The sequence below is a fragment of the Pan troglodytes genome, chromosome 15 (genome assembly GCF_028858775.2).
Source record: "Pan troglodytes isolate AG18354 chromosome 15, NHGRI_mPanTro3-v2.0_pri, whole genome shotgun sequence".
In the NCBI taxonomy this organism is placed as follows: Eukaryota; Metazoa; Chordata; class Mammalia; order Primates; family Hominidae; genus Pan; species Pan troglodytes.
This window is the reverse complement of record NC_072413.2, coordinates 59534777-59561908: the sequence shown is the minus strand read 5'-3', so window position 1 is coordinate 59561908 and position 27132 is coordinate 59534777. Positions and strand designations below refer to the sequence as shown.

The 27132-nt window shown below is 46.0% G+C and overlaps 1 protein-coding gene across 3 annotated transcripts in view; it reads right to left on the bottom strand.

Annotated features, from left to right (window-relative positions):
* PRKCH (protein kinase C eta) overlaps positions 1-27132 on the bottom strand; it is a 331758-nt gene that overhangs the window by 87102 nt on the left and 217524 nt on the right. Inside the window, exons 13-14 of one of the 3 annotated variants that reach the window (XM_001168420.7) lie at positions 18871-19014; positions 15772-17067 (exon numbers count right to left, since the gene is read on the bottom strand). The exons of the other annotated variants lie outside the window; for them this stretch is intronic. Coding sequence (XP_001168420.1) covers positions 16921-17067; positions 18871-19014 — 291 coding nt within the window. The 3' untranslated portion in view covers positions 15772-16920. Of the gene's footprint in view, positions 1-15771; positions 17068-18870; positions 19015-27132 lie in introns of those variants that run through there. 3 annotated transcript variants of the gene reach the window in all.

Genomic DNA, 27132 nt, shown 5'->3' with positions numbered 1-27132 from the left:
CATAGTTGAACAGACTCAGAGTCTGGCTCCTGACCATAAGACAGAGAAATCACCAGAGAAGACAGGGCAACCGCAGTCCAACTGAGCTGTAAGCCTGGGACCTGCTCACTCACCTTCAAAAAAGCAGGAGGGGCAGGAGGGATGGGTAAATGTAAGGAAAGAGAAGAATGTACTGGGATGGCCGGGTGGGTTGTACATGCCTAGAGTGGAAGATGCCTCTCTATCTAAATTTTATAAATTGTCCATTTAGAAAGCAGAAGACCAGCTCTCTGGCTTGTTGAAACAAACACTCCTTCTTTCTCAGCCACATCTTGATTACTATGGTGAAGTAGGGATGATTGTGCTGGCCAATTTCAAATGGTAGCCCTGATGAATTATAACAAATAATCTCCATGTGCTTTATACACACACCCATGTCCCCACCAATTAAGTCTGAGTACTAGGGCAAATTGAAGCAAAGGGTGGTGGGGGGTGATTCTGTTAGCTTGCTGTCCTCAGAAATAGCCTCTCCAAGGGACTCTAAAAAGCAGCGGTTCTGTTGGATCGTGCCTGGAAAACAGGTCTCCTTGGAGTTTGAGGGGATTAAAATTTTAGTTCCAGTTAACTTTCTGTCTCTTGGTGAAGACTGTTCCCAGAAATCTAATTGTGAAGTATTTATTTGTTGACAGCTAATGATGAGTCAGCTACTGTGATGCCTTAAACATGAATATGTTTCCAATCTTCCTGGGAAGATGAGATACAGTTATACGTAAAAGTGAATAAACACAAGACTTATTTCCAGACAACACTAGAAGAGATGGTTTTGTGGGTATCTGAAGTTCTATATCCTGAAAGCTTATCTGAGCAGTGTGTATTTGAGAGCAAAATACTCTGGGTGCCATATAGACATGTAAGGCATCATCTTTGTCCTCAGGAAGCTTACAATCTGATAGAAAAGACAGGACATATAAGTATATAATATAAAGAAAACAGTATAGGCTAGGCCAGGCACAGTGGCTCCTGCCTGTAATCCAGCACTTTGGGAGGTTGAGGTGGTGGATCACTTGAGGTTAGGAGTTCAAGACCAGCCTGGCCAACATGGCGAAACCCTGTCTCTACCAAAATACAAAAATTAGCCAGATGTGGTGGCATGTGCCTGTAGTCCCAGCTACTCAGGAGGCTAAGGTGGGAGAATCTCTTGAACCCAGGAGGCAGAGGTTGCAGTGAGCCAAGATCATGCCACTCCAACCACCCTGGGTGACAGGGTAAGACCCTGTCAAAAAAAAAAAAAAAAGCATAGGCTGGGATAAGTGAGTGATTCAGTGTTAGCTTTAGTGTCAATAGAACTTGCACTGAAATATTCAACTTTTTTCCCACAGGCCTGGACAACTTTCAGGAAGACAGTTCTGGTCTGTAGCAATTAACACATGGTCATCCTCAGAAAAAGGGTAAGGAGGATGCCACTTGACCTAACAGAATCTTATACATGCCAATAATGTGAAGGCTTGATGGGTGTTTGTACTTAGTCCTCTCAATTATTTCCCAGAGATACCCATAACTTAAAATGCAGGAACCAAGAGATTTGAGCCTAGACATTTGAATGAAAAGTGATTTCCACCTGGAGAAAGTCACTGCCCCTCTGTGCAGAGGTAGGTGCCCTGATACTTGCCTGACAGCTGGAAAGTGTGGCTCAGAAGAGGTAGGTGGGAGAAGAGGCCACATAGTATCTCCCTGGGCCTCCTGGTGAAAAACTTGTGTGTGATTTTTCAGGCCTGACCACAAACTTGGGGAAAGCTGACCCCTACCCCAGACTTGGGGCACAGCCCATGCGTGGCAGTCTCTGGAGGGAGCTCTCAAGGTCTCAGGTCTCTCTGGCTGGTCGTAGTCATCACATATTTGCATTCCTAGCCCCTGAGCCTTCATTCCTGGGTTTATCAGAAGCCTTGGGGAGAGGTGTTCTTTAGGCGCCTCTGCTGAGGCCTTCTTTGGGTGGGGCAGGGAAGGGAGAGAAATCTTGAAGCCACTTTTCCCCACAATGACTCAGAACCTAGTACTTCCACTCCTAGCCTTCCCCCTCCCTTGCTCTCGGCCCCAGAGTCCATAAAACTTCCAGAGCCTTTTGTTCAGGGCTCTGTCAGCAGTGAGACCACCCCAACCCGACATTCCTGCTGATCTACTTGACCCTGGGCCCCTGTGTGTTCCATGGGGGAAATGGAACAGGGAGAGTCCACGCTTTCTCTGGTTTCAGATACTTGCTTATACCATTGCAGGACATGATTGAAAGCTTGACTCTTTTGTTTTGGGCTTGTTGCCTTAATTGACTATTGTGACACCTGGCAGCTCAGCGCTCCCTCTCCCAGTTCAATTGAGCTCCTGACAGAGGGACTCCACCTTCAACATGCCAGGGGCAAGCACTCAAAGGACAGGCTTCATTTCTGTTGCAGGCTCTGGCTTCTCCTAATATGTTTCTAATTCATTTCTAGATTCAGATCTCTCTCTACCTCTCCATATCACACATTCACAAACAATAACTGCCTGAAGACCAGGAGAAGCACAGGGCCTGCCTCGTTATTCCTCCCCTGCATGCTGACTCTTCCACTGGGGCTGGGCAGAGTCAGCACATGCAGGAGGGGAATCATGAGCCAGGCCCTGGCCAGATCCAGATTTCTAGACATGAGAACCACCCAAACCCCAGAGACCCAGTTCTTCCATCTGCTTTACTGAGGAGGAACCAGAGAGTCTGAAAAGTAAGTGACTTGGCCAAGGTCACCCAACTGGAACCCAGGGCCTAACCTTTGGGTTCAAACTCTGATCATGACCAGACTGCCTCTTTGAATCTTCTTTCTACTTTCCTGGTACAGTTTCTGTGCAGAGCTGAGTCCTTGGGTGCCCAGGACTACACTAGGCCCTCTCAAGTCAGTACTTTCTAGGAGGCTGTAGCCTAACTGGTGAGAGAGGTGAGACCAGGGGTTCTCAGACTTGAGCAGATGTTAGAATCAGCTGGTGGGCTAGTTAAAACACAGATCTGTTGGCCCCACCCCAGGTTGCTGATTCAGTAGGCCTGGGATGGGGTCTGAGAATTTATACTTCTAACAAGTTTCCAAGTATGGCTGATAAGAACCACTGGACTTAACCATAAACAACCAAAAGTAACAGAGGCAGTGAATGGAAACCGAGCAAAGGCAGGTAGAGAAAGGAGAGAAATGAGGGTGACATTGTTTCTAAGGGCAGGAAATGAACTCCAGGGGCTGGTCCTTGGGAGGTCCTTCTCTTCCCTCTACCTTCATCTACCCTGACTTCGGGTTTATCTAGAAGTTTCACAGTAGCATATAAATTCCCCCTCTCTGCTGGAGGGCTCTGGCCAACAGGTGAAGCCAAAACCATCACCTGTAGGAGGTTACTTAGAGCTGGCTCCTGTCCCAACACCCTCCTCTCGGCTTCCCCGTTCACATCGCTGCAGCCTGCACAGCTGCCTGCCTCCCATGGAGCCTGGGGGCACCTGTCCTAAAGGCCTCAAGGATGAAGAGTCGCGGAGGGTGGTTGTGGCCATCTCACCCACCTCTCCCTTGATTCCTCCATGTACTCACACAAGCCCTGGAAGGCCAAGGACACTGACACTCAGAGAAAGCTAAGGGAGTGGGTACATTACAAAAGGATTGGGAGAGGGGGAGTGGTAAAAACTCCACAGCTCACATTCATTGACTCAGCTCGTCTTTCAAGGCCCCAGTTCTCCTGAGTCATCAGTGAGCATGGCCTTGCTTTCATAGTCACTAAGGCTGAATGTGGGTCATTGAGATCTAAACTGGTGTTTAAATGTAACTGCACAGAGGTGAGTCAGACACACACAAGGAGAAAAAGAGCAAAAGAGAGAGAGAAGAAAGGAGATTTAGCTCTCTCTTAAGTGGGGGTGAAAATCCAGGAGCGAATCTGAAACGATCCACCTCTCCAAATGCGTCCACTGTTTAATTGGCTCCGTGTAGCTATAGGGAAATTGAGGCATAACTGCTGTGTCCACTAGCCCAAAGCTGTTCCAGGGACAGCAGCAACCTCAGGAGGAGGCCAGAGATTGGCCAATGGAAAGGCAGAAAGCAGGGACTCTCCACCCAGGTGGAGGCACCACAGGGCCCGTGGAGGGAATGGACAGCTGGCATTACGGTCCCCCTACCTTTTCCCAAGACTCTTCCAGCTGACCTACTAAGGCTGCCCCTTGACCTTGAGTACAAATGGCACTCATGCCCAAACAGCCACTTGACCAGAGCCAACCGACAACCTCCTGTGGGTTTCTCAGCCCCAGGCTGGCTCTGCAGGTAAGAGACAGACATTATGTTGAGGCAAATGTAACCCACGCCAAGCAGTGTGTAGAGATTTCTACCTAGCTTTATTGTTGTGAACTCCAGACAAGAGACTTAGAAACAATGTATGATTTTCTACATCAAAAGCCTGAGTCTGAGGCTTAGTGGTCTCTCATCCCTTTTCCAACTCCCTGTGTGTGTTGCAGGGTGGGGGATGGGGCAGAATGGAGAGTCTGCCATGGAGTCCCCACCTCTGTCCCTTCCAGAAGAGCCTGTATATGGCTAGTGGGCATTTCCCTCCCTGGAGAGGAGGTGGGGGAGGCCCTTCATGTGCTTCCTGGAGCCACAAGGAAAGAGGAGGCTGCTGATTCACCAGCAGCTGCTTCCTGGAATGGCAGTTCCGGGCTGGCAGGCAAACAGTATTTTTCCAAGGTGATCTAGGGCTGTTACAACATTCCCGCTCTGCCCCCATCAGACCTTCCTGTAAGTCAAACCAGAAAGTTACCCAGACCACGCATTCCTGAGCAGTCAAGCACAAGATTCCAGACACAGTGTTTCCAACATGTCTCGCTATCTCTCCTGGGACCTGGGATCCAGTCATCCCCACAGCCCCTGTGCTTCCTCAGCCAAGGCCATGCGTTTGTCGCGCTGGCCATGGAGTCACATGGAAGCCACTGTGTGGCTCCAAGTCAGCTGGGAGGGGAAGGCCTGCCCTGATTCCCCTAATGGTCAGCTGAGAAAGAGCAGAGCCCTGAGCTAGCTTTGTCCCCGCATTTCACAAAGCCACTTTCTCTGGTCCTGCCCAGCTTTCTGAGACAGAAAGCTACCATGTCCCAGACTGAATCAGTCTCACTTTTTTTTTTCCCCCCCAGAAATAAGGCACAGGTTTGGAAGTGCCTCTGTTGGACCCTGGTGTTTGGTTCTCTCCCTCACATACAGGGAACATGAAGGAGAACCCACCTCTGCTGCTTTTGAAGTGCAGTGGCTTTCACTTGGAATGGACATCTTTACCGGTGGCACCGGGGGCTGTGCAGAGAGGACCAGGGAGAAATTCCAGACTTTTCAGGTTCTGCCTCTGAGACAGACAGTGGTGGGAAACACAAACAATAAAAATCCTTGGTTCCACTTTCCTCATCCCTTCTGGGCAAATGGAATCAAATGAGGGTGAGGGTGACTGGGGAATAAAGCAGGGTGAGTGAAGAGATGGGGGACTGCTCTTAGAAGCAGTGTCTGAACTCCACCCCCTCCAGGATGAACTGGAAAGTGCTTCTTCTCCTCCCTTCCTTGACTGATGGCTATGGGAACTTTAGATGGGGAAATACGGATATACTGATCTCTCAACCAAATGTAATTTGTATTAAGAATTAAGAGTTCACAAGTTATTCTCTGTCTCTCTCTCTCTTTTTTTTTTTTTTTTTTTAAAGAAACAGCCTTGCCCTGTCACCCCAGGCTGGAGTGCTGTGGTGCTATCATAGCTCACTGCAGCCTCAAAATCCTGGGCTTAAGTGATCCTCCCACCTCAGCCTCCTGAGCAGCTAGTACTACAGGCACACACTACCATAACTGACCAATTTTTCTATTTTCTGAAGAGATGAGGTTTCGCTCTGTTGACTAGACTGATGTCAAATTCTTGGCCTAACGTGATTTTCTCCCTGGGCCTCCCAAAGTGCTGAGATTAGGAGTGTGAGCCAATGCACCCAGCTAACTTATCCTTTTTTATCTTCATCACAATCTTATGAGGTGGCTATCGTTATTAGTATTGTCATTTAATAGAGGAAGAGAACAAGGATTGGGAGCGCTTAACAGCTGGCCCAGGATGAATGCATCAAGTTTCAAATCCATGTCTCCTGATTCCAAGTCCATATTTCTCACAGTCCATGTTATATATTCAGCAGACGCTGTTGACAGGCTCTGAATCCAGGAGGCAGCTCTGAGCCTCAGGAAGTAAGTTGCTAGAATCCCAGTTAGGGTCCTAATATTCCAAGAGATACAGACCTAACAGAGAAGTGTGCTGTGCCTGTGGCTTTGTGGCAGGGTTTGTCTACAATAAACACATGTTGTGTTCACAGGGCTTAACTCAGTGCTGTAACAGGAGCTTCAGAACTGACAGGGCAAACAGTCCTCTTCAGTTAAGTACCACTGGCCATGTCTTACCCTCTCAGATAAGTTGCAAAAGCTTTTTTAACTCTCTCCCTCCCACCTACTATTATAGAACCATTTCTCAAAGCTCAATTCAAGACTTTATTTCTGTTTTCCAACAGTTATACACCTTATCTCTAAGAATAACCATTTTTAATGCCTTTGATTTTTCCCACTGAGCTCTTTGCCCCACGATTGTCCAGTAGCTGGGAATGGAGACTGAGTCTGCACTTTTGATTACCTGATAAACAGCGATCCTTCCTCCTCCCCGACCCCACACTCCCGGAGCCCTGACTTGGTTCTCTATCCTTGTCCTTCAGGAGAGAATGAACCTCTCTCCAGCCCCCGGGGGCTAAGGTTTTGTCTGAGACTTAGACTCTCAGCCATTGGTTCGGTATTCTGACTGCGCATTGGAACCATCTAGGGGGCGTTAAAAACCCCACTAATGCCAACAGGGGCTCCAGGGCTCCCTCAGGAGCTGTGGCTTGGCTGTCATTTTTCCCTTGCCAAGTGATTGGCGTTAGGGATGGTCATGTGACGCTAAACTGGCCAATGGGGTATGAGGATGCGAGGCTGTGAAGCTTCTGGGAATGTTTTCCACAGCTAAAAGCAAAAAAGCTGCAATTCAGGGGTGTTTTGTTTTTCTCCCTGGAAGTTGTTCTCTATGTGCCCCAAAGGAAGGAGCTTAATTTAGTTAGCAATCTGTGGACATTATCTCATTTGATCCTCACACTACCCTTTGAGGTAGTTAATATTTTGGTTTTAGTTATTAATTTACAGACAAGGAAACTAAGGTTTCTTAATTTTACAGACAAGGAAACTAAGGTTCACTGAAGTTTCAGTATCTCCACACCCCCTTCAATGACAACAGCTGAGCAGAGTCAGGGTGACCCTGGTCCTGCCTGGTTCCAAAGACCATGATTTTCTCACTATTTCCCTATTTGCAAGGTTGTGCTGGAAAGCTGTCTAAATAATAAAACTAATAAAAGTCCTGGCCAGATGCAGTGGCTCATGCCTGTAATCCCAGCACTTTGGGAGGCCCAGGTAAGAAGGATCGCTTGAGGCTAAGAGAGTTCAAGACCAGCCTGAGTTGATAGCAATAGCTTCTCTCTACAAAAGCAAAAAAAAAAAAAATTAGCTGGGCATGGTGCAGGAGCCTGTAATCCCAGCTACTCAGGAGGCTGAGGTGGGAGGATCACTTGAGTCCAGGAAATCCAGGACTTTGAGGCTACACTGAGCTAGGCTCACACCACTGCACTCCAGCCTGGGCAACAGAGTGAGATCCAGTCTCAAAAAAAAAAAAAAAAAAAAAAAAGGCCTGACTTTTAACACTTACCAATGTCCATGGTGTAAATATTCCCACAATAACCAATTTTAAGCTACCATTGTGAGCTCTCCAAGCACTAACTTGAAAGAGATGTGCACAATCAGCTCTCATGAGCCAGTGTGATCCAACTCCAGCCAACCACTGGAAAAGGGGGCACGTGCTCAAACCCAGTCTTTGATGCTAAAAACATGTTTTCCTTCATCCCCCTACCAGGGCTTTCTCTGAACACACACCTCCCCAGAGCAGATCTTTACACTGGCATTCAGCATTGTTAGGAAAGGTGCTCAGCTCTGGTTCCTAGAGGGCAGAATAAGGATAATGAGGGACAAATCAGTAGGGGTGAACTTCAGAGGTTTCCTAATGCCTCCAGGTTGCTAATGATGCAAGCATGAGCCCCAAAGGACTACTTATCATTCTGCATAAGAGTGGGCCGAGAGAGCCCTTGCCATTTGTTTGATCTCACTGCCATCTGAGCTGCTGTGCCTTTTGTACACCCTGCTGAGCCCCCAGCAATGCTATGCACAGATTCATGACTGTGTGGTACAGTGAGAGCAGCAGGGGCCTGGGCATGTGGCCAGTGGAAACATGATGGTAAGCCAACTCAGGCCTGCCCCAGTGGGCCCCCTAGGGCAAATGCCACAATAATAGTGTGCTTGCTAAGCCCATTCCACACTGTGGTACGCTAGCCTCTCAGGGTTGGGAGAGCCCTCCAGTCCAGGTCCATCATCCCCAATGAGGGTTGTAGACTGAAGATGTCCAGTGATCTTCCCTCCGAAGGAAGTCTATTACATATTTAGGGACCTTGGTGGAAAAGTTCATTTTTATGCTATGCCATAACACATTCTATAACTCCTGCTACAGCCTGAGGTGCTCCTAGTTCTAACCCTGGGAGCCATATGTTGTCAGACTGGTCCCTCCACACATGGCACGCATATCAGTCAGGATAGGCTAGGTTATGCTGCAGGGACAAACACTGATCGTAATCTCAGCGCCATGAAACAGCAGTAATAAAAACCATAACAGCAACTAGTATTTCTTGCTCATTCAAAATGTCCATTGAGGGTAAGCTAGGGGTCCTATTCATGTTAATCATTCAGGGACCCAGGCTGTCAGAGCCCAGCCACCACCTCTCATCATTGCCGTTCACTGGAAGAAAAAGAGTGTCTCACCAGCACTGAAATGTTCTGGCTTGCAAGTAGTATATACCATTCTGCTCTGGACTTGTTGGCTAGAATTATTCATACGACCTCACCTGTCTGTGCTCAGGAGGCAGGGAGCTAGAAATAGTTGGGAAGCAAAAATAATAACCATCGCATTAGCTTTTCACATATTTGAAGGTGGTTATGCTGTCCACTTGCCTTTGCTCCAAAGGCTCACCCGTTACCTCCTCACTTGCTGTGCTACATGTTTCTGCTCCCTTCATCACTCAGTTCACTCTCCTCTGAACATGATCCAGGTTTGTATCTCTCTGTGGTGGTATCTAGAGCTGAGTTCAGTTTTCTAGGCACAGCCTAACCATGGCAAAGCTCAATGGAGCTCATCCTTCCCCACATCTGAGGCATCACACTCATAACCCTGGAGGCTAAGATTGCATTTTATATTTTTTTGGCAGCCACAGCACCCTGTTGTATATTCACTAGGTTCTAAGCTCCAGAATGGTAGAGACTATGACTTCCTTGCTCATTGTTCTGGCCCTATCACTTGGAAAAGGGTCTGATAAATCCTAATATTTGTCAGATGAATAAATATATTGAATGTATTCTCTTTGCCTCTGCCTAATTTTTACTCATGCTGTCAAGACCTATTGCCTCCATCTCATCCTGATATAATGAGCTTTTTCAGACCCAAGTACAGTTTATTTCTTCCATTTGTTCTGGCATACAGCTATGAAAGAGTGTTATCTTTGGAGTCAAAAAGTGTGTGTCTGACACCCAGCTCTGATTTTATCATTCAACACCATATATGTCTTAAGCACCTACAGTATGCCAGGTGCCATGGATACAGTTATGAAGAAGACAGACCACAGGGCTGCCTTACCATTGGGTTAATTTGGGTAAACAATATAACATGTCTTGATTAGAATGTAAATTCCACGAAGGCAGGGATCTTTGGTGTCTTTTTCACTCTAGTTTTTCCAGCAACCACAATATGCCTGAAATATAACAGATGCTCAATAAATATTAGTTTAATGAATGACTGACTCTCTAAACTCATGTGCTTTTCTATATCACAGTCTTCTGGGAGGGCATGAGTAGCTTGAAAACAAAGTAGCCCTTTGTCCCACTGTTTAATTTTTGTGTTTAGTCATAATGTTGACGGTATGAAATCTCAAATAGGATTAAGACTTGAAATTTGTCTGTTAATCCAAGGGGAGCAGGGGTTACACAAGGTTGCAGAACCACTATTCCAGACTGACACTAACCTATTAATCCCCACATTTTCAGTACCATTGTGTCTTGAATCCAGCTTGGCCACAAGGAAATGGGGCGAGACTTTGTCATGTATGTCGCTGAAGTTCAGCTATGCAAAAATGTTCACCTATCCTTGATCAACCAGTCCAGGAACCATCAAAGAAGAAAATGAGATTCGACTTAGAAGACCTGTTCTTTATAAACCCCTGCACAGCCCTAATGATCAACACCACTTCCAGTGCTCATAAATTACTGCTTCAATAATTGTTCTGCAATTCTGCCCATTCTCATTGAATGCTTCGTATAATCCCTTTATCTACTTTGGGCTACAATTCATTTTTATCAGTGAGTATTGTACTTGTTTCATCTCAAAAATCATTCTCCTTGAGAAAAAAAAAAAAAAAAAGAACAGAGTTGAGGAATCCTGCTTTCTCTTTCATCCACAAATGCTCTATTGTCAGAAGGGGGCTTATATTTCTTGTGAACTTCTTGTGCTGATTTTAACTTTGTAAAGTTTTCCTGTTTTCCACGTATGAATGAGCATGAGAACTATGAAAGGCAATCAGGTATAAGATATTGTCAAGTATGTGACTTGAGGGACAAGTGATCTATGTGAGCCTGAAGGGAATCCTGGGATTGAGAGAGCATGCAGAGAAGGCACATAGGTGTGCTAGGGCATGCAGGTTGTACAGAGATGGACAGGGAGAAAATTCGAGGGATAGAGGTTTTCTATATGGTGGGAGTAGTGTGGGTTGGCGTCTATCAGGGGAGACCAACTGACCACATCCCTCTGTTCACTTTTAGCCATGAGTACAAGGCTACAAGAACTCGAGAGGTCATCTAAGTTATTTCTGGCTGTTTCAGGTCAAATGACTACTAGACTATCCTGGTTTCTAATTTGAAATGTATCCAAAGAAGATTCCTGTCTCACCCTCTGCAATCCACTTGCATGTCTGACCACACTCGGTGCCTACACAATCTTCACTTTGTCTAGCCTAAATTCTTCTAACTGTGGCCTAAGGCCTTGGAAGAATGATGCCTCTGTGGGGTAAGAACTGCCTTGGTGGCATGAGAAAGGCAGCCCTGGGTGATCTGGAAGGGCTGTTGCAAGGGGATAGGAGTGCTGAGGCCTTTTCCATTAAGAATACACAGGACTATGGAGACTCTTGTTTTACTAGAAACTTCTTCACAGATACCTTAAATTAGGAAGAAAATGCCTTCGGTTCTTGGTTCTACTATTGGCTTCAAATTCTTAGGCATGCCAGACCCTACTGAACATCTTGACACATGTCCTTTCTTCTCTGAACTGGCGCACAGGCATGGTGAGTAACTGGGGGTGCCCGGCAGGTACTGATGCTGGGTGTGGTCCCTGTGTTATTCGGTCAGAAGTGAATAAAATGTACCTTTGTGTTAGATCTGGAAGGACAAAATAATTCCTGAGACTGGTAAGAAAAGCCACTTGGGAAAATTGTGGATATTTCTTGGCCTCAAAGGAGAGCAGCAGAATATCAAACTTAAGGCTGAACCTGTATGTCAGTTGGGGCAGGATGGACTCAAAACATCCTAGGAAAAGAATAAGGTCTCCTGAGGAGGTTCTGCAGCCAGTTAGAAAAGTGAAATCCCTCCAAATTGGAGTGGCATGGCATCGGCATCCAAAGGGATGGGCATCACGGAGAGCACGAGTGTCCTTCTCTGTCCATTTTCAGATGGACATCACAAGCAACCTTCCCTTAGCCCTCTGTGGGAGAGCTGACTATAATAATAACCAACATCGATTGAGCATTTCTGTGTCCCAGCCCTGTGGCAAACGCTTGACAATGTATCACAGTTAATCCCTGCAGTATTAACAGAAGGCAGGCAGGCGCTATTCTCACTCCCATTTCACAAATGAGAAAGTTGAAATTGGAGAAAGAACTAGCTTTTCTCAAGAACATTCAGTAAGTGTGGATTCAGCCCCCAGGGCTGCCCACTACTCTTACCAGCCAGGGCTCTTACCCATGTGACATCTTGCCCCCCAGACTGCACGGGCAGCATAGGGTAGGGTGGCTCACCTAGGCACTCAGTGCTGCTGACACAGGGTGATGCCAAAGACGCAGAAACACATGGGAAAGGTGACTGCCATTTCTGGGCTCTAAAAGAGCCTATAAAATAAATATGCAAATCAAAATTTTATGCCATCTTGATGGTTGGAAAACTGGCTATGTAACAGTTTGGCTCTAAGAATCAAGTGGTGCAGGGAGAGAGAGTGCAGAACCGACGTACTCGGTAGGGGAGTAAAGAGCCAGGAAGCAGGAGGAGGGAAAGAACAGTTGGCAGGGCAGTGGAGGTGAAGAGGTGGGGACGGGATAAAGCCCAGGGTAGCTCCCTTAGCTTTGGTTACAATTCAACACAGGAACAAAAGGAGACTACAAAGCTCCCTTTACAGCTGCACTCTGGCCAGCTTTGGCCAACTTGCAACTCAATTCAGAGGAACGTCTCAGCAAAGGGCTCATTTTCATCACAAACATCTACTACAGTTGTACTGGAGTCTTATCCTTGGATGATGTAAAATGAGAAGTTACAGGGCCCAGTGTGACCCTGAGCCAGGGGCAATCACTGTGGGCTGTCTAGTCATTTTAAGTCAACATTGCTAGGTTAAGCAACCAGGATGACCAAACCTGGGAATAAGGAACAGCTTTATCATGTTGGCATGTGAAATGGTCAAATCTGTGGCTGGAATATTTTCAAGGCAATGTGTACCCAATTAAGATCCAGGGTGTGGTGGCTCACGCCTGTAATCCCAGCACTTTGGGAGGCCAAGGCGGGCAGATCATCTGAGGTCAGGATTCGATTAAGATCAATAAATGACAAATGGGATGCTTTTATTTTTGCTTTGCTTTTTTTTGTTTTTTTGTTTTTTTTTTTGAGACAGGGTCTCCCTCTGTCGCCCAGGCTGGAGTGCAGTGGCGTGATCTCAGCTCATTGCAGCCTCCACCTCCAGGGTTGAAACTATTCTCCTGCCTCAGCCTCCTGAGTAGCTGGGATTACAGGCGCCCACCACCACACCCGGCTAACTTTTGTAATTTTTTAGTAGAGACGGGGTTTCACCATGTTGGCCAGGCTGGTCTTGAGCTCCTGATCTCAAGTTATCCACCTACCTCGGCCTCCCAAAGTACTGAGATTACAGGCGTGAGCCACCATGCCTGGTCTATTTTTGCTCTTTTCTTTGCTAACAAGTTACACCAGCTCAGCTCCATAGCTGTAAACACGCAGCTGCCAAGATAGGTTCCAGGCTGCGCACCTTCTTCCTGATGCTGCTGCATGAGCCGGCGGGGTGGGTGATGAAAAGTTACTAAAACATGAAGTGGCTCCTCTACGAGGGGAGCAAGGACTGGAAACTCCACCAAGGCTCAGAAGTTACCCCAGGGGTTCAGATGGGGCTCATGGGATTCAGAGAGAACCAGACTACTTCCTCTTCCCCTATTCAGGGAGGTTGAAGTCCTGATTGCATCACCCTGGCCTGCCCCAGTTCCAAGAACTGGGGTTAGCAGCTCCAGCCCCTTGATATGCAAATCATGCAGTCCCACTGCTGATAAATTGTTCTACCCAGGGGAGGGCTAATACTGTCCTGCCCAGCTGGCAGTTTATCTTGGTGCTTCCTGCCAACCCCACAAAGGTGGAAAAATAGAATTCACTTTCATAGAAGAACCTCACTGAACTGAGCTAAAAGTAGGGACCCTGGAGTTAAACTGCTTGATCCAAATCCTGACCCCACTGCTTTAGTTGTGTGAATTTAGACAAGTGACTTAATCTCTTGTACTTCACTTTCCCCCATCTGTACAATGAAACTGAGAGTACCCACCTCATGGGGGGTATTGAATAAGTAAATACATTTAAAGTATTTAGAACAGGGCTTCACATGTAATAAACATGCAACATGTTAGCCATTAAGTGAAAGCAACTTTTGCAGTCAAAGGCTGACCCACATCCCAAAGCAAAGGCTTGAAGTTATTGTCCTTTCAAACACTCAAGGCCATGTGTCTAATTCAGTTAGGTCAGCGTGGAATAGCTTGGGAGAGCAGGAGCAAATGGGTGTGGGATGAGGACTGGCTGGGAAGGACAGTGGGATGATAAGGCCTGAGGATGTCTTAAGATGGACCTGAGGGAGTGAAAGGTCCCAATGTGACCTCGTCTTGACCTCCATGCTGCCCACTGTGCTGAGGGAACCCAGCAGCCCCAGTGGACTCTGGCCCAGTTGCCTGAATGGCTTGCTACCTGCTCTGTGCCAGCCCTCTTCAGGAAGTGTGGGCAAGACAGCCTTGTGATCCCTTGGAAGGGGATGCCAGGTCTAGCAGAACTGAAGAAAGATGTGAAGTAGAATTGTAACCAGGAATTGAAGACTCATTTGAGCTTTAGGTAAATATCCTGTGTATCTTCTCTTTTCTCAGATATAAACATTAGCTATTGAATAACTTGATAGGTACGGAATAAATAGCCTCAAAAGAATGCACTCAACCCAAACTGGGGAACCCAGGTAGTGGGCTTGAGAAGCAATTGTGAAGAAGGAAGTTGCTGAGTGATCACAGACTTACCAAAGACAGTGTTTTGGCTCTGCGTGGCTATGATAATGAGTTTTGTGAATGAAACAGGAGGCATGCTTTATTTTTCGTGGTTCTTTACCAGAGTGGAGTTAACCATAATAAAAAGTTAATCAATCCCACAGAACAATAGAAGACCCAAAGTAGAGGAGCTATGAAGGCCAAAAAAGTCCCAAAGTCAGAATGATCCTTCCCTTTCCCAGACTACAGCATCAAATATTTAGACCCCAGACTTGGATCTACTCTTTACCAAGCCTGAACCCTTTGGGAAACCAATGAACTCAACTTCTCTGAGCCTCTCTTGCCATTTGTAGTATGTACTGCAGTACTCACACTATCATCAGTGGGAATAGTGGGCACGTCATGAAGATCTAGTGGCATGATGTGGGTGAGAGTGATGACTATGAGTGCTAAGTGCTATACAAATGGAAAGGGAAGTTCCTAGCTACTCTATTCATTCAAAAGTAAGGGTTCGCATTGGAATGCAAAAAAAAAAAAGAACCTATGACAGAGAAGAGACTGTCAGTACTAGCCAGCTACTCCTCAGCTGCTCTATAATTCCCCTATCCCGTCTGTAGTTAGAGGGAAGCCATGTTTTAGCCAGTCATTGTGAGAAGAGGTGAGGTGTGTCCCTCCTAGGAGAGGTAGGCAGGCAGCCGGCGCCCCCTCCATGTCTCTTCCTTGCTCTGGAGACTTTGGAAAGCTACATTTTCCAGATGGTGTAGTTATAAGATGGAGGAAGATTGTTGAACTTACATGCTACTTTATGTGAATGAGAAATAAACATTTATGGTGTCTAGCCCCTGAGATCTTGAAGGTTGGTCTGTTACAGCTATGCTTAGCAGTCATCACCCTCATTCAGGACAGAAGTTTTGGTCAGTAAGACACAGGCCACATCTACTTCAGAGAATCACAGAAGCTTACATCAACCTCTCCTCTCAGGATTTTTCTGTGAGTTGAGTTCTACCCATTCTGCTCAAGGTTTTATTTTGATTGGAAATCTACTGTCTTAGTGGGAAGGAGACAAATCATTCTAGTCAAAAAACTTCCTTTTGCTACAAAATGCATTTATTTCCAGTCAGACAAAATTCTTGAACTGTATATTCGGGTACATATTATAAGGTCATCTTTGACATATGCCCTGTTTACAAGATCCATTTCTAATTATTAAAGTGAATATCAAACACACATCTTTGCATCTTAAAACATAAATAAACTGCTAATGTTTATAAGCCACACATCTGGTCACTGACATGAGTGGCCTGCAATTCTTCAGTGATGAGCACACGGCGATACAGACAAGATCAGATTACCCAGGTAGGCAGGCAGCAGGCACCTGTAATTCACCCGCTGACTGTGCTGTTGTGGCAGTGACCCTTCTTGTGAAAAAAGAGTTATGTGCAGACAAAAGTGTGACATATGCAACGTGGAGAGGCATTTCACAGAATGCAAACACCATTCAGGTAAATTAGTAGACTCCAGAATGAATGAAAGCTTCATGAATGCAAACCTGTTGTTTACAATACTGGGCATTGTGGCACCTTTTCACTGGACACTTTAATAAATATCTATTAAAGAAAGTAAGGATAAGAGAAGAAGCTGAAGCAGTTGTCTTGGTGCACAACATATTTTCAAGATTGGGCTTTAGGTTGTGAGTTTCAGAGATACCATTGTTTGTTTCTTCAGAGTAAATCATTCTATTTGGAAAGCCCTTCATTTCCTTAAAAAGACCTTTAAATTCTTCATTAGCATTAAGAGACTTCTTGTAGACTGCCAGGAATTGGGGTTCATTGGCTTAAAGAAGAGCACAGCACAGTTGACAGAAAGTCTTGGTTTGTCTCTTGAATTAAGAAGCCTGATTGGCTCAGAATTTCTCAGATCTACTTTATTCTTCACACTTTCCCTCCTTTTGGCTCCTGTTAACATCCCAAGCCCACAGAGACAGACGCTCATAGGTGGAGCGGTATACTTCATAAAATCTCATTTCATTATCAACTATTTCTAGTGCCATGGCTCCCTCTGGACTCTAAATAGTTGATATCTGAAAGTTCCATCCTTCACAGAGTTCTTCACTTGCTCCTTGAAGGTAAGGTTCTTGTTCTAAGGCTGATGCTGGGAAGGTCCCATAGAGGAAATTCCTGGAAAATCTCTATTCCCTTTGGGTTCTCGTGCCCTCTCTCTCACTCCCCATAAGGCTATGGTTGCAATTCTGGAGACACATAGGAAAAGTTTCTAAACTCATCCTGGTTAATCATTGGAAGATGTCCCTCATCAATTGGAGTTAAAACTGGCTCTTCCTTTATGAAGTCAGGGTCAAAATTACTGACATCTTCTCGGGATTTCTGCCAAAAAAAAGGGAAACAAGGGTGAGATTTTTGCGCTTGAGGCTTACTCATCTTGCATGGGACATAGCCCATTCCAGTGAGTTCAGAGGAGTACTCTGTAGCTTGTTCAGTAGCATTATTTACAGTTATTGTTACGATGAAACTGTGCTTTACAGCAAGTCTACTGCATGGTGCATTATTATGGCATTTGGCAACCACCAATTCACTAATCCCATGAAAATCTTGCTGGGCAGGCCTGCCTTAATGGGAGGCTAGGAATTAATTTGGTCATCCAAAAGCAGCTGGCTCACTCACCCTTCATTCTCATTTCACCAAGGTGGCATTTCACAGCAGGCCTCGCTGAGGGGTGTGCAGCTATATTTGTCAACAGAGGTTGGGTAGGTTCACACTTGTCCTACCTATTGTTTGCGCAGAGTTCTAGACATTTGAAGAGATCTTCCCAAAAGATTTCTTGCAAGTGCTGAGCTTAGGGAACAACTGTTGGTCATTTTACTCTCTAGGTAGATACGTTATGCCCTGCTGGACCAGCTGTGCAGTTAGGACTACAGGCTCCAGCTTCTGAAGGCCATGCTCTCCCTAATCCCAGGGGCGCTGGCAGGGGGCTGACCATTGAAGGAACGGCTTTACCTCTGGGTGCCTGGTGTCCAACAGCCTAGTAGGCTATTAGTGATTAAGTGCACTGTATGTTTTTAAAAGTTGAGTATTTTATATCTGTATAAACAAACGCTGCAAAGATCATTTCTAAGTGAGTATCACACATCTCACTGCTCTTACCTTAATCAATGATATTTCTCTATCACTTTTTTTTTTTTTTTTTTTTGAGACAAAGTCTAACTCAGTTGCCCAGGCTGGAGTGCATGACGCAATCTCGGCTCACTGCAATCTCCACCTCCTAGGTTCAAGCAATCCTTCTACTTCAGCCTCCTGAGTAGCAGGGATTAGAGGTGTGCATCACCACACCAGGCTTTTTTTTTTTTTTTTGTATTTTTAGTAGAGATGGGGTTTTGCCATGTTGGCCAGGCTAGTCTCAAACTCCTGACCTCAAGTGATCCATCTGCCTCGGCCTCCCAAAGTGCTGGGATTATAGGCATGAGCCACCACACCAGGCCTCCCCATCACTCTTGATCTATCGCTAGCCATGCTTCTCTGCCTTCCTCCTGTGGAGCTCTTGACCCACAGATGAGCACGAGCTCAGCTCTCAGACCACAAGCGGGACCATGCTCAGGAAGGCCACCAGCCTCAGCTGCAGAGCTTGGAGAGGAGCCCCTGGAGATCCCAGTATTTCTTTGGTCAAAGAAGCCTGGCCTGGCCTGGGCTCTGCACTGCAGCAGCTATTACAGACCCAGGCTCTCCAAGCCAAGAGGCCAGGCTCAGTGAAGTGAGCAACATCTCCTACCCACTCTGCTTTCTCAGGGGCTTAGAAAAGGCACAAAAAGTGCCCCAAGGAGCATGAGAAAATTGGCCAGAACAATGACTTTCTCAATTAGCCAAACTCTTTTGGGGAAACCTGGAAAGTTTCAGGCCTCTTATACCCTACAAGATTTTAATTTAGGTTGAGAGAAGTTGGAGATTGGGTAAACGAGGGGTGAAACTTGGTAAGAATTAATGTGGACACATGAAGACATTGTTGTCCCATGGACAAGGAGCCCAGCTTCCCCCCAGGGGAGGCTGCCCTGTGCAGTGTCCGGCTGAATTTCTGGTCTGTCACCCACAGGGGCCATCCAGCTCTTCTATGGACTTTGGTGGAATGCTGTGACATCTGAAGAAAGGAAAGTCTCTGTGACAGCCTGGGACACTTACGATTCTGGGTCTGAAAGGTGGTTCTATTTGGCGATGGTTCAGCTGGGCCCAGTCGATTTCCTTAAAAAAAGGATGTCTCAAGATGGCATGCTCGCCTCCCTGAGTCAGGCTGCCCAAGCGCATGGTGGGGTTCTTGGTCATGAACTGAGTGAGAGAGAGAGAAAGTGTCAATCATTCATTCACATACAACCAGCACGTCACAAGACAGCAGGCATCAGCCATGGCAGAGGAGCTGTGCGAGACTTTCTGGCAGGTCTTGCTTAACTAGCTGGGTTTTCCATCACAGGCAGCACAGTCAGTATGAATCATGCCTTAAAGGCGCGATTGCCTGTGTGGATTTATGGCTTTTCCCACTTCCATTTCAGACATGGCCACTAAAAGAAAGCAGGAGGGTCCAGTTTTCTTTTCTGTAAACACCATGTATTTTTCTTTCCTCTTTAAAGAAAAGAAGCTCTTTATAACAGTGTGCCTTTCCCCAACACTGCAGTTGTGGGCAGCAGACATCTTATGAATGGGGCTACTTTCAGAAACAGCTGCATTTTTCTGAGTGACCTGACCAGCTGGCCAGGATTCCCGCTCTCTGACGAGACCACAGAGAGGAGAGAGAGTCGTTATTTTTGAAGATCTGTGTGAAGCAGCAGCAAAGGTGACATACTGAAAAGGTCTGTGTCCTGGCTCTAGAAAAAACAAAGTTGGCCACTTTTCTTTATGCAGCGAAGATATCATAGCTCTAGATGAAAGGCTTTTCTTCAAGATGTTCCCCCCACCACCGCTGTTTCGAAGTAGGTTCAATGACTGAGATTCCATTGCTCCATAGACCAAAAACTAAAACGAGCACTGCCACACAGCTAAGCGACGTGTGCATAGAGATCCTCTGTATTTCCATCAGTTGGGAAACTTCCTTAGTGCTGGGCTCCTATCAAAATATGCTGGGCTAAATCTGCTTTCACAAAATAGCCAGGAAAGGTGTTTTGATCACTTCATGAGCAAGGATTAGTACAGGATAATTCACTTTTCATGGCCGGAGTGTGGTTCTCAATTTCAAAGATATTGAAGCTAATTTAATTTCCCATATTGAAAGAAAATTGCCTTGGATAAAAAGTTTTGTTTTTGTTTTTATTTAAATCAGGTTATCTTTAAATAGACTCATGACAGTCCCCAAGCACCTCTTTCCAAATCTGATTTGTGAACAACACAAAAGTAATGCTGTGTTTATAAAAATTGTTTTGGAGCTGAATTTACAGAGAAAATCTTGTTGAAGGTGCAGACACGGAAAGACAGTGTTTGGAGGTACCTCCCACTGCCATGCCAGGTGTCCAGAGGTGTCAAGCTGCCAGTGTTGATTCAAATGAAAATGATAATGTTGAAGAAGGAGGCTGCAAAAGTTCCTAAGCAACCTGATGGGATATACCTCGTAAAATGCTTTCAAAAAAGCTTCAAAGGGCAGCTAATAAATGAATATACTGACAGGGTTTAATCGCTTCTCCTCTCTCCTAGTAACAGGAATTAAAGGCCACAGGTGGTTCTGGGTTGGAGGCAGGACCCAAAAGTAAATGCAGCATTCAGAGCTGCACAGGCCCAGTCAGAGCAGCTGCCACTTCAGGCACTTACAGTGGTCACCCAGGATTCAGGAGATGCATATCTTATAAGTAACTTAGTTCTGTAAGAGCTAGGAGTTAGTTCACACTGCTTGGGCTCTCACTAAGTAAGCCTGTGCAATGCAGGCAGGAAGGGGGAAAATGCTTACAAAAAAGAAATGAGTAGATTCTTGCCTTAGGAAAGTCAACGGGATACAATTCCTGATGGAAGAGCAGTTGCTATTCTAAGAGCTAATTTACAAGAAACAATGCTGCAAAAAACTTGGGAGACAGGACGGCAGAACACACCCAGATGGCCTGTGGGAAATTCCCAGGCCTGCCAATGATGTGAGAGAGGACATCTTGTGAATGGGTGGGTACAGCCTGTTCTTCTGGGCAAGACAAACAGTGCGGGACTCTATATGCCAGGGTGGCTGAAGCCCCAGTGTCCAAGAGGCTTGCCCATTCCTCCCTGCTCCTGGCACTGAACCCAAGCTTCCATGGGGTACTGTGGAAGAGGCCTTGCCTGACGACAAGTAGACCAAACACGACCGTCCGTCCTCTAAAAACTGCACCCTTGGAATTGGGGACAGGCAGAATAACCCTTTCACTAGCTTGATACTTAGCCTCTTGGGGTTCTGATAAATCCTTTTGAATAACCAAGCAGTTTTGTTTTTAATACCTTGGCCTGAGCCCTTTAGATGCAGCCATCCTCAACTTACAAAAAAAAAAAAAAAAACCAAAAGAAAAAACAAAACACACACACACACAAACAAATTTTGATTCAATTGACAAAGGTTTTCAGGGTGTCTACTACATGTAAGGCAGCACACTAGGGGTTTCTTGGGGATACGCAGATGACAAAGACAGTGTCTCTTCACCCAGGAGCTAATCAAGAGAAGGGGGAAGAATCAAGCAAACTTCATAATACACAGCTGGATGAAATGAAAGGAGACTTAGATCAAGTGCTGTGAGAGCTTGGAAGAGGCACGGGGCAAATAACACTGGGGCTGGTGGTGGGAAGGCAAGTGACAGCCTCATGGAAGAGGTGGCATTTGACCAGAGATGAGGATGAACAGAATTAACATAGTAGGCATGAAGGAAGAAAATGCGCCTGAGGACACAGCCAGCACAAATGCAGAGGCATACAAGTGCCTGGTACAGCTGGCATGCAGGGATGGCTGAGGAACTGCGGGGGCAGCCGTTGGGATCCATCCGAGGTGAGTGATGAAAGCTGCATGGCAATTTAGGGGATGACACTAGCCACAGTGTGATGAATAAATCTTAAATGCAGAGGTAGCGCCTGGTGGTGAGCAGTTAGAGGCTGAGAAAATAGCTGAGAACACATGACAAGTTCAGCAACTAGGAGAGTTTCTAGTTAACTGGAAGGAAGAGTTGGAAGCACATTCTAGAGGGCCGTGGAAGAATGAACACAATCCACTAACTGCCGGGAATGGGAGTAAAGAGTCCAAGATCACAGGGTCCTCCCTGGCTGCCTGATGGGGCAGTGGTGTTGAGTAACAGAAATGGAACAAAAGAGGGGCAAGAGATTATTCTTTGTAGCATGAGTATTAGTAGCAGTGTTAGTAGTAGTAGTATTTTTGTTAGTGGAACAAAGACAAAAATAGCTCACACTTACTGAGATCCTACAGTCTGCCAAATCTGGGAGGTTGATGGGCTCCGCTTTGCATTGGAGGTGTGGGCACCCACATGCAGATGAATTCTAGGGCAAATCTGGGGTGCAGGCCAGGGCTGGCCATCTAACGCTCAGAGACATTGAAATTTGAGTAACCACTGAAGCTGGGAGGGCAGGTTAGATTGTAGAAAGTGACAGAGACAGACTAGAACTGATACCAGCCCTAGGTCTCAGACACATTTTATTTGGCCTACATAGTGTGTTTTGAAATAATTTTAATTACTTCTCAAACATTTAAACACTAGGAAATGTCACATCACATGAAAAGTCAGGTTTTCCAACTTCTCGTGGAAAATGAGATACTCGGGAACACTGGGCCTACACTCCTTTCATAGAAACGGCCTGGAGTTGAGCAGGGGCTGCTGCTTTTCATGGGGCACCAGATGCCCAGTCAGCCACATGCCCCACCACTCCCTATCGCCTCCCACCTGGCTGGCATCACTCATGGACTTTCATGGCTCCTGACCCCTGGCGTAGGGTGAGAAGCAGCCAGAGTGGCAGCTGGAGGATGCCATGATGAATACCATGAAACAGAAACCAGGACCGGGAGAAGCAGGGTCCGGGGTGATACTAAGGGGGTAGAAGCTTTGTGTGTTGTGGTGGTGGTGGGGTGGCCCTTCTACCACTACCCCCGTCCAGTGATGTGGAGATGAGGAGTTAAGGGAACATTTAACATTAGTCCCAGGCCTGAAATCTTTCTCAGTTCACGTTGGTGCAGATGTGTGGAGTTGGAGGTGGATAGCTTGCCATCCTAGGCTGGGCACAGGCCTTTCCCTAAACTCTCTGTTCCTACTGCTGTGAATGGTGACAGCATAATCCTTTTGCAGAAAACTTTCATTATTTGCTTATGTCCCTAATGGGACCCAAATGCCAGTAAGTTAACAATTGTGCTGCTCGGGGCCATCACTTTCATCCACATCTAAGGTCACACTGAAAAGTTGCCTCACCTCAGCTGACCTTCTCCCTGACTGTGATCCAAGAGGGAAAGTCGGCCAAAGAGGAAAATAATGTGACTTCATGAAATATTCTGCACACATTTACTAAAGGAAGCAGAATGTTTTCTAGGGCCAAGAAAAGCACTTTATAAGCTGCACAGAGTGAGTGAGGGGACCAGGGTGGAAAATCTGGATTCTACCCCAACTGTAAGTCTCAAACTGACTGGAGAGCAGGGGAAAGAGAAGGGTCAAGAACTCAGGGACTCATTTTATGTTCCCCTTCCTGCTGTGGCCCTCATTACAGTGGAACTGAACTAGAGGATACTCAAGGAATCAGAGGCACACCTGGCCCCGAGAATGAGATACTTAACAGTTTTTTTCCCAGACTACAGAGGAGGTGTGGCTGCAGGGGAAAGCAAGCAGGCATGCTCCCTCCTGACGCTAGTTCTAAGGGGACATGTAAAGGATTTGGGCCAAGTTTGTATAAGAATGTCCTGGGAGGCCTCCTGCAAGCCAGGGAAGGCTGAAAGAACTAACAGCTTCTCTGACATGGAGGGCTGGTCAGGCTCTGCAGTGTCACTGCTTGTGTTTGTATCATTCTTTCACCACTGAGTTACTGTGTGACTGTGGACAAATTTCTTAACTTCTCTGGGCCTTAGATTTCTCAACTCTAACATGAAGATTTTCCTATATTTTAAAAAGTTATGATGAGTCAATGAGAGAATTAACATAAAGCGCCTGGCACAAAGAAAGCCTCAAGAAATGATAGTATTAGTGAATATCTTGTTGCCGTCCTAGGCTCGAATAGACTGTCCCTAAACACTCTGTTCCCACCGCTGTGAACAGTGGCAGCATAATTCTTTTGCAGAATACTTCCATTATTTGCTTATGTCCCTAATGGGACCCAAATGCCAAATCTGTAAGTCCATCCTGTTCTACTGAAAGGCAGGGGCACAAATAGAAAGCTGCTGAGAGACTACACTCTGAGGTCAGCCTTGACCCTGAGGCTCATCTGGCTCTCCCTGTTCCTCTACAGCCAGGTAAGAGAGAACAAGATCTCTTTCTGCCTTCACTGTCCTAGGCTCCAGTAGTGCAGTGGGAGGAATGGTCTTTGGAAAATAATGTTCCTTTTTCTTGCTTTTTTTTTAATTTCTGAGATAGGATCTTCCTATGTTGTTCAGGCTGGTCTCAAACTCTTAAGCTCAAGTGATCCTCCTGCCTCAGCCTCCTGAGTAGCTGGGATTATAGGCACATACCACCAAACCCTATTTGGAAAACTTTTTTTTTCCTGACAGAAAACCTTTTCTAAGACAATCTTAAAATGAGAATACAAACAATAGTTTTTTGTTTGTTTTGTTTTTTTTTGAGATGGAATCTCGCTCTTGCTGTCTAGGCTGGAGTGCAATGGTGCACAATTTTGGCTCACTGCAACCTCCCCCTCCCAGGTTCAAGCAATTCTCCTTCCTCAGCCTCCCGAGTAGCTGGGATTACAGGCGTGCGCCACCACACCCGACTAATTTTTGTATTTTTAGTAGAGACGGGGTTTCACCATGTTGGCCAGCCTGGTTTCGAACTCCCGACCTCAAGTGATCCGCCTGCCTTGGCCTCCCAAAGTGCTGGGATTACAGGTGTGAGCCACCACACCCGGCCTACAAACAATAGGTTTTAATGTGCAACTATATCTGCATTAACAATAGAACAGAGATACTAAATGCAGCAAGATGGGTGCAGTGGAGCAGCTTCTTTGCAAATCTGGTGTCAGGTATGGTGCTTATCACATCTTGTGGGCACACAGGAGGCAGCTTCAGTTTTGAGTTGTTGGATGTTAGAGATTATAGAGTTTAATGCTGTGTCATTATGAGTCTTGAAATAACTGGGCCCAAATGTACTTTACTCACTAAAATATAAGTAATGGCTAAAAGTATTTTTTTCCTCTTTCAAAGTCTGTCTGATTTCATAGGAAGAGGACAAGTTACATAAATAAAGCAATTAGTCTAATAAGATTTTCTTCCAGGAGCCAGAGAACACTGTATTTTCCACCTAATGGTTGGATGTGGCTGTTGGGCAAACAAAATGACCTTCTCCATTCATTCAATTTCAGACCTTAAACAAAGGGCAGAGAGAGAGTTAGCAGCTAATGCTGGCAAGTTAGAAGGCAAGGAAACTATGCCACAGAACCTTCCTGCCAATATTCCAGAGTGATGATCCTAAATGGGGAAAAGGCATTTTATGGCTCTAAAGAGGGTCCTGGGGAGAAAGGGCACAGAAAGAGCACAGGACACAGAATAGAGTATGGTTCACAGCCATGACGCCCAACCTCGCCATGGCCATAGACCCTAATGGCCACCTGGGGCTGACGAGAAGCACACCACGCATGCGTGTTGCAGGCGCGTGTCTGTCTGAAGGATGCTGCTGGCACACGCAGATTCTGACCCAGTTATGAAGACCAACCTTCTCCTTTTATACCCCTCCTACCAGCTGTTGGGGAGATCTGGAGACACCCTGTGCTAGCAGCACCCTCCAGCTCAGGGCAGTGGTCATGCAGGGATGTGGCTGCACAGTATGGGAGAGACACCAGGCTTGGACCTGGCATTGATAAGTCACTTTTCCATAGGAGAAGGCAGTGACAGACATTTAAATGCAAGATGGGGCTGATGACAGTCCACTGGGGGTGGGATGGGGCTTGGTAGGGTGGAAAGGACAGACAACAGACTTCCTGAATCTCTCTGGGGAAACAAACTGTAATCTTCCCAAGTCTAGGTTCTTATACCGAATGGTGCTGCTATGGAATACTGGACGAGCCAAGAGAAGGAGAGGTGCTCTATCCTGCTAAGATTGGATCTGGATGGAATTTGCTGGGGAGGGCTGGAACTAGTAACCTGCACACTCATGGCAATGGACCACCCTGCCAGGTATCCAGACTGGTTTGAGAAGGGGGAAGCTGCAGGAGTGGAGAGAGTAGAGAATGATACCGTTTGATACAAGTTACAGCTTAAGAAGCGGTAGCCATTACTACTATATATGTATGCTGCATACTCTTTTGTTGCACAGGCATTAAGTGTTCCAAATTCATTGGATATAATCCTTAAAGCAACTGTGGTTATTATTCCCATTTTAAAGATTAGGAAACTGAGAAACAGACCCATCTGTAACCCGTCACACAGTTTGGGAGTGCGACAGTCAGGATTTGAACTCAGGCCTTTGCTCTCAGTCCCTACGCTAGACTTCCTCTTGAGGCTACCAATCTTCTTATTTGGATTCTGGGTTAAGATACTTGGACCGACAGGTGAGGAGAATCATTACACAGTTTACTTTACTTTCACCTAATAAATGACACTCAGGACTTCATCTGATGAGAATTCACGCACTCTGTGTGTTTCCTTGTGTTGTACTTCTTTGCTGGCTCATGTGACGTTCTTTTTCCTCTGATTCTATGGAAGGAGAAGGGCTGAGAAGTACATACAGTGCGGGTGCTAAGTGAAGGGAAAGAAAAGTAATAGGGCTGGAAAAAATCCGAGGCATCCTTCAGCCTGACCACCTGGTTTTATTTCAAACTACTGAGGGTCTTCATGCTGGAAAAGATAGAAGGACACTTAAAATTTTCAAATACTCAAAGAGCTGTCGGCCAGAAGAGGGATTAGATGAGAAATAATTTCAGGGAGAAATAAGTTCAGGGAGTGGAAGTTAAAGGAAGCATATCTAAAATACATCATAAGAAAAACTAAAACACATAATGTGGTTGTAATACTCAGTACCATTAAGCGATGAGAGTGCTCCCTGGCAGGAACGGCATTGTGTCATTGAAAACATGTGAAGCAGAGCCGGACTGGCCTGTCCGGCGTCAGGTGGGTGGGTGGCCACACCAGTGGCCTCCACAGTCTGTGCCCATATCAAGGGACTCTTTTCTTTCTTCTATTTTTGCATTTATCACTAAAAACTCTGGGAGGAAAAAAAAAGCTGGCATTTTGAAGATTGTCCTTCCTTCAGCTACAGATGCTTTGTTTTCCTTGAGTCTGAAATGGGCTTTTCTTTATTAAAAATAAAGTGAAATAAA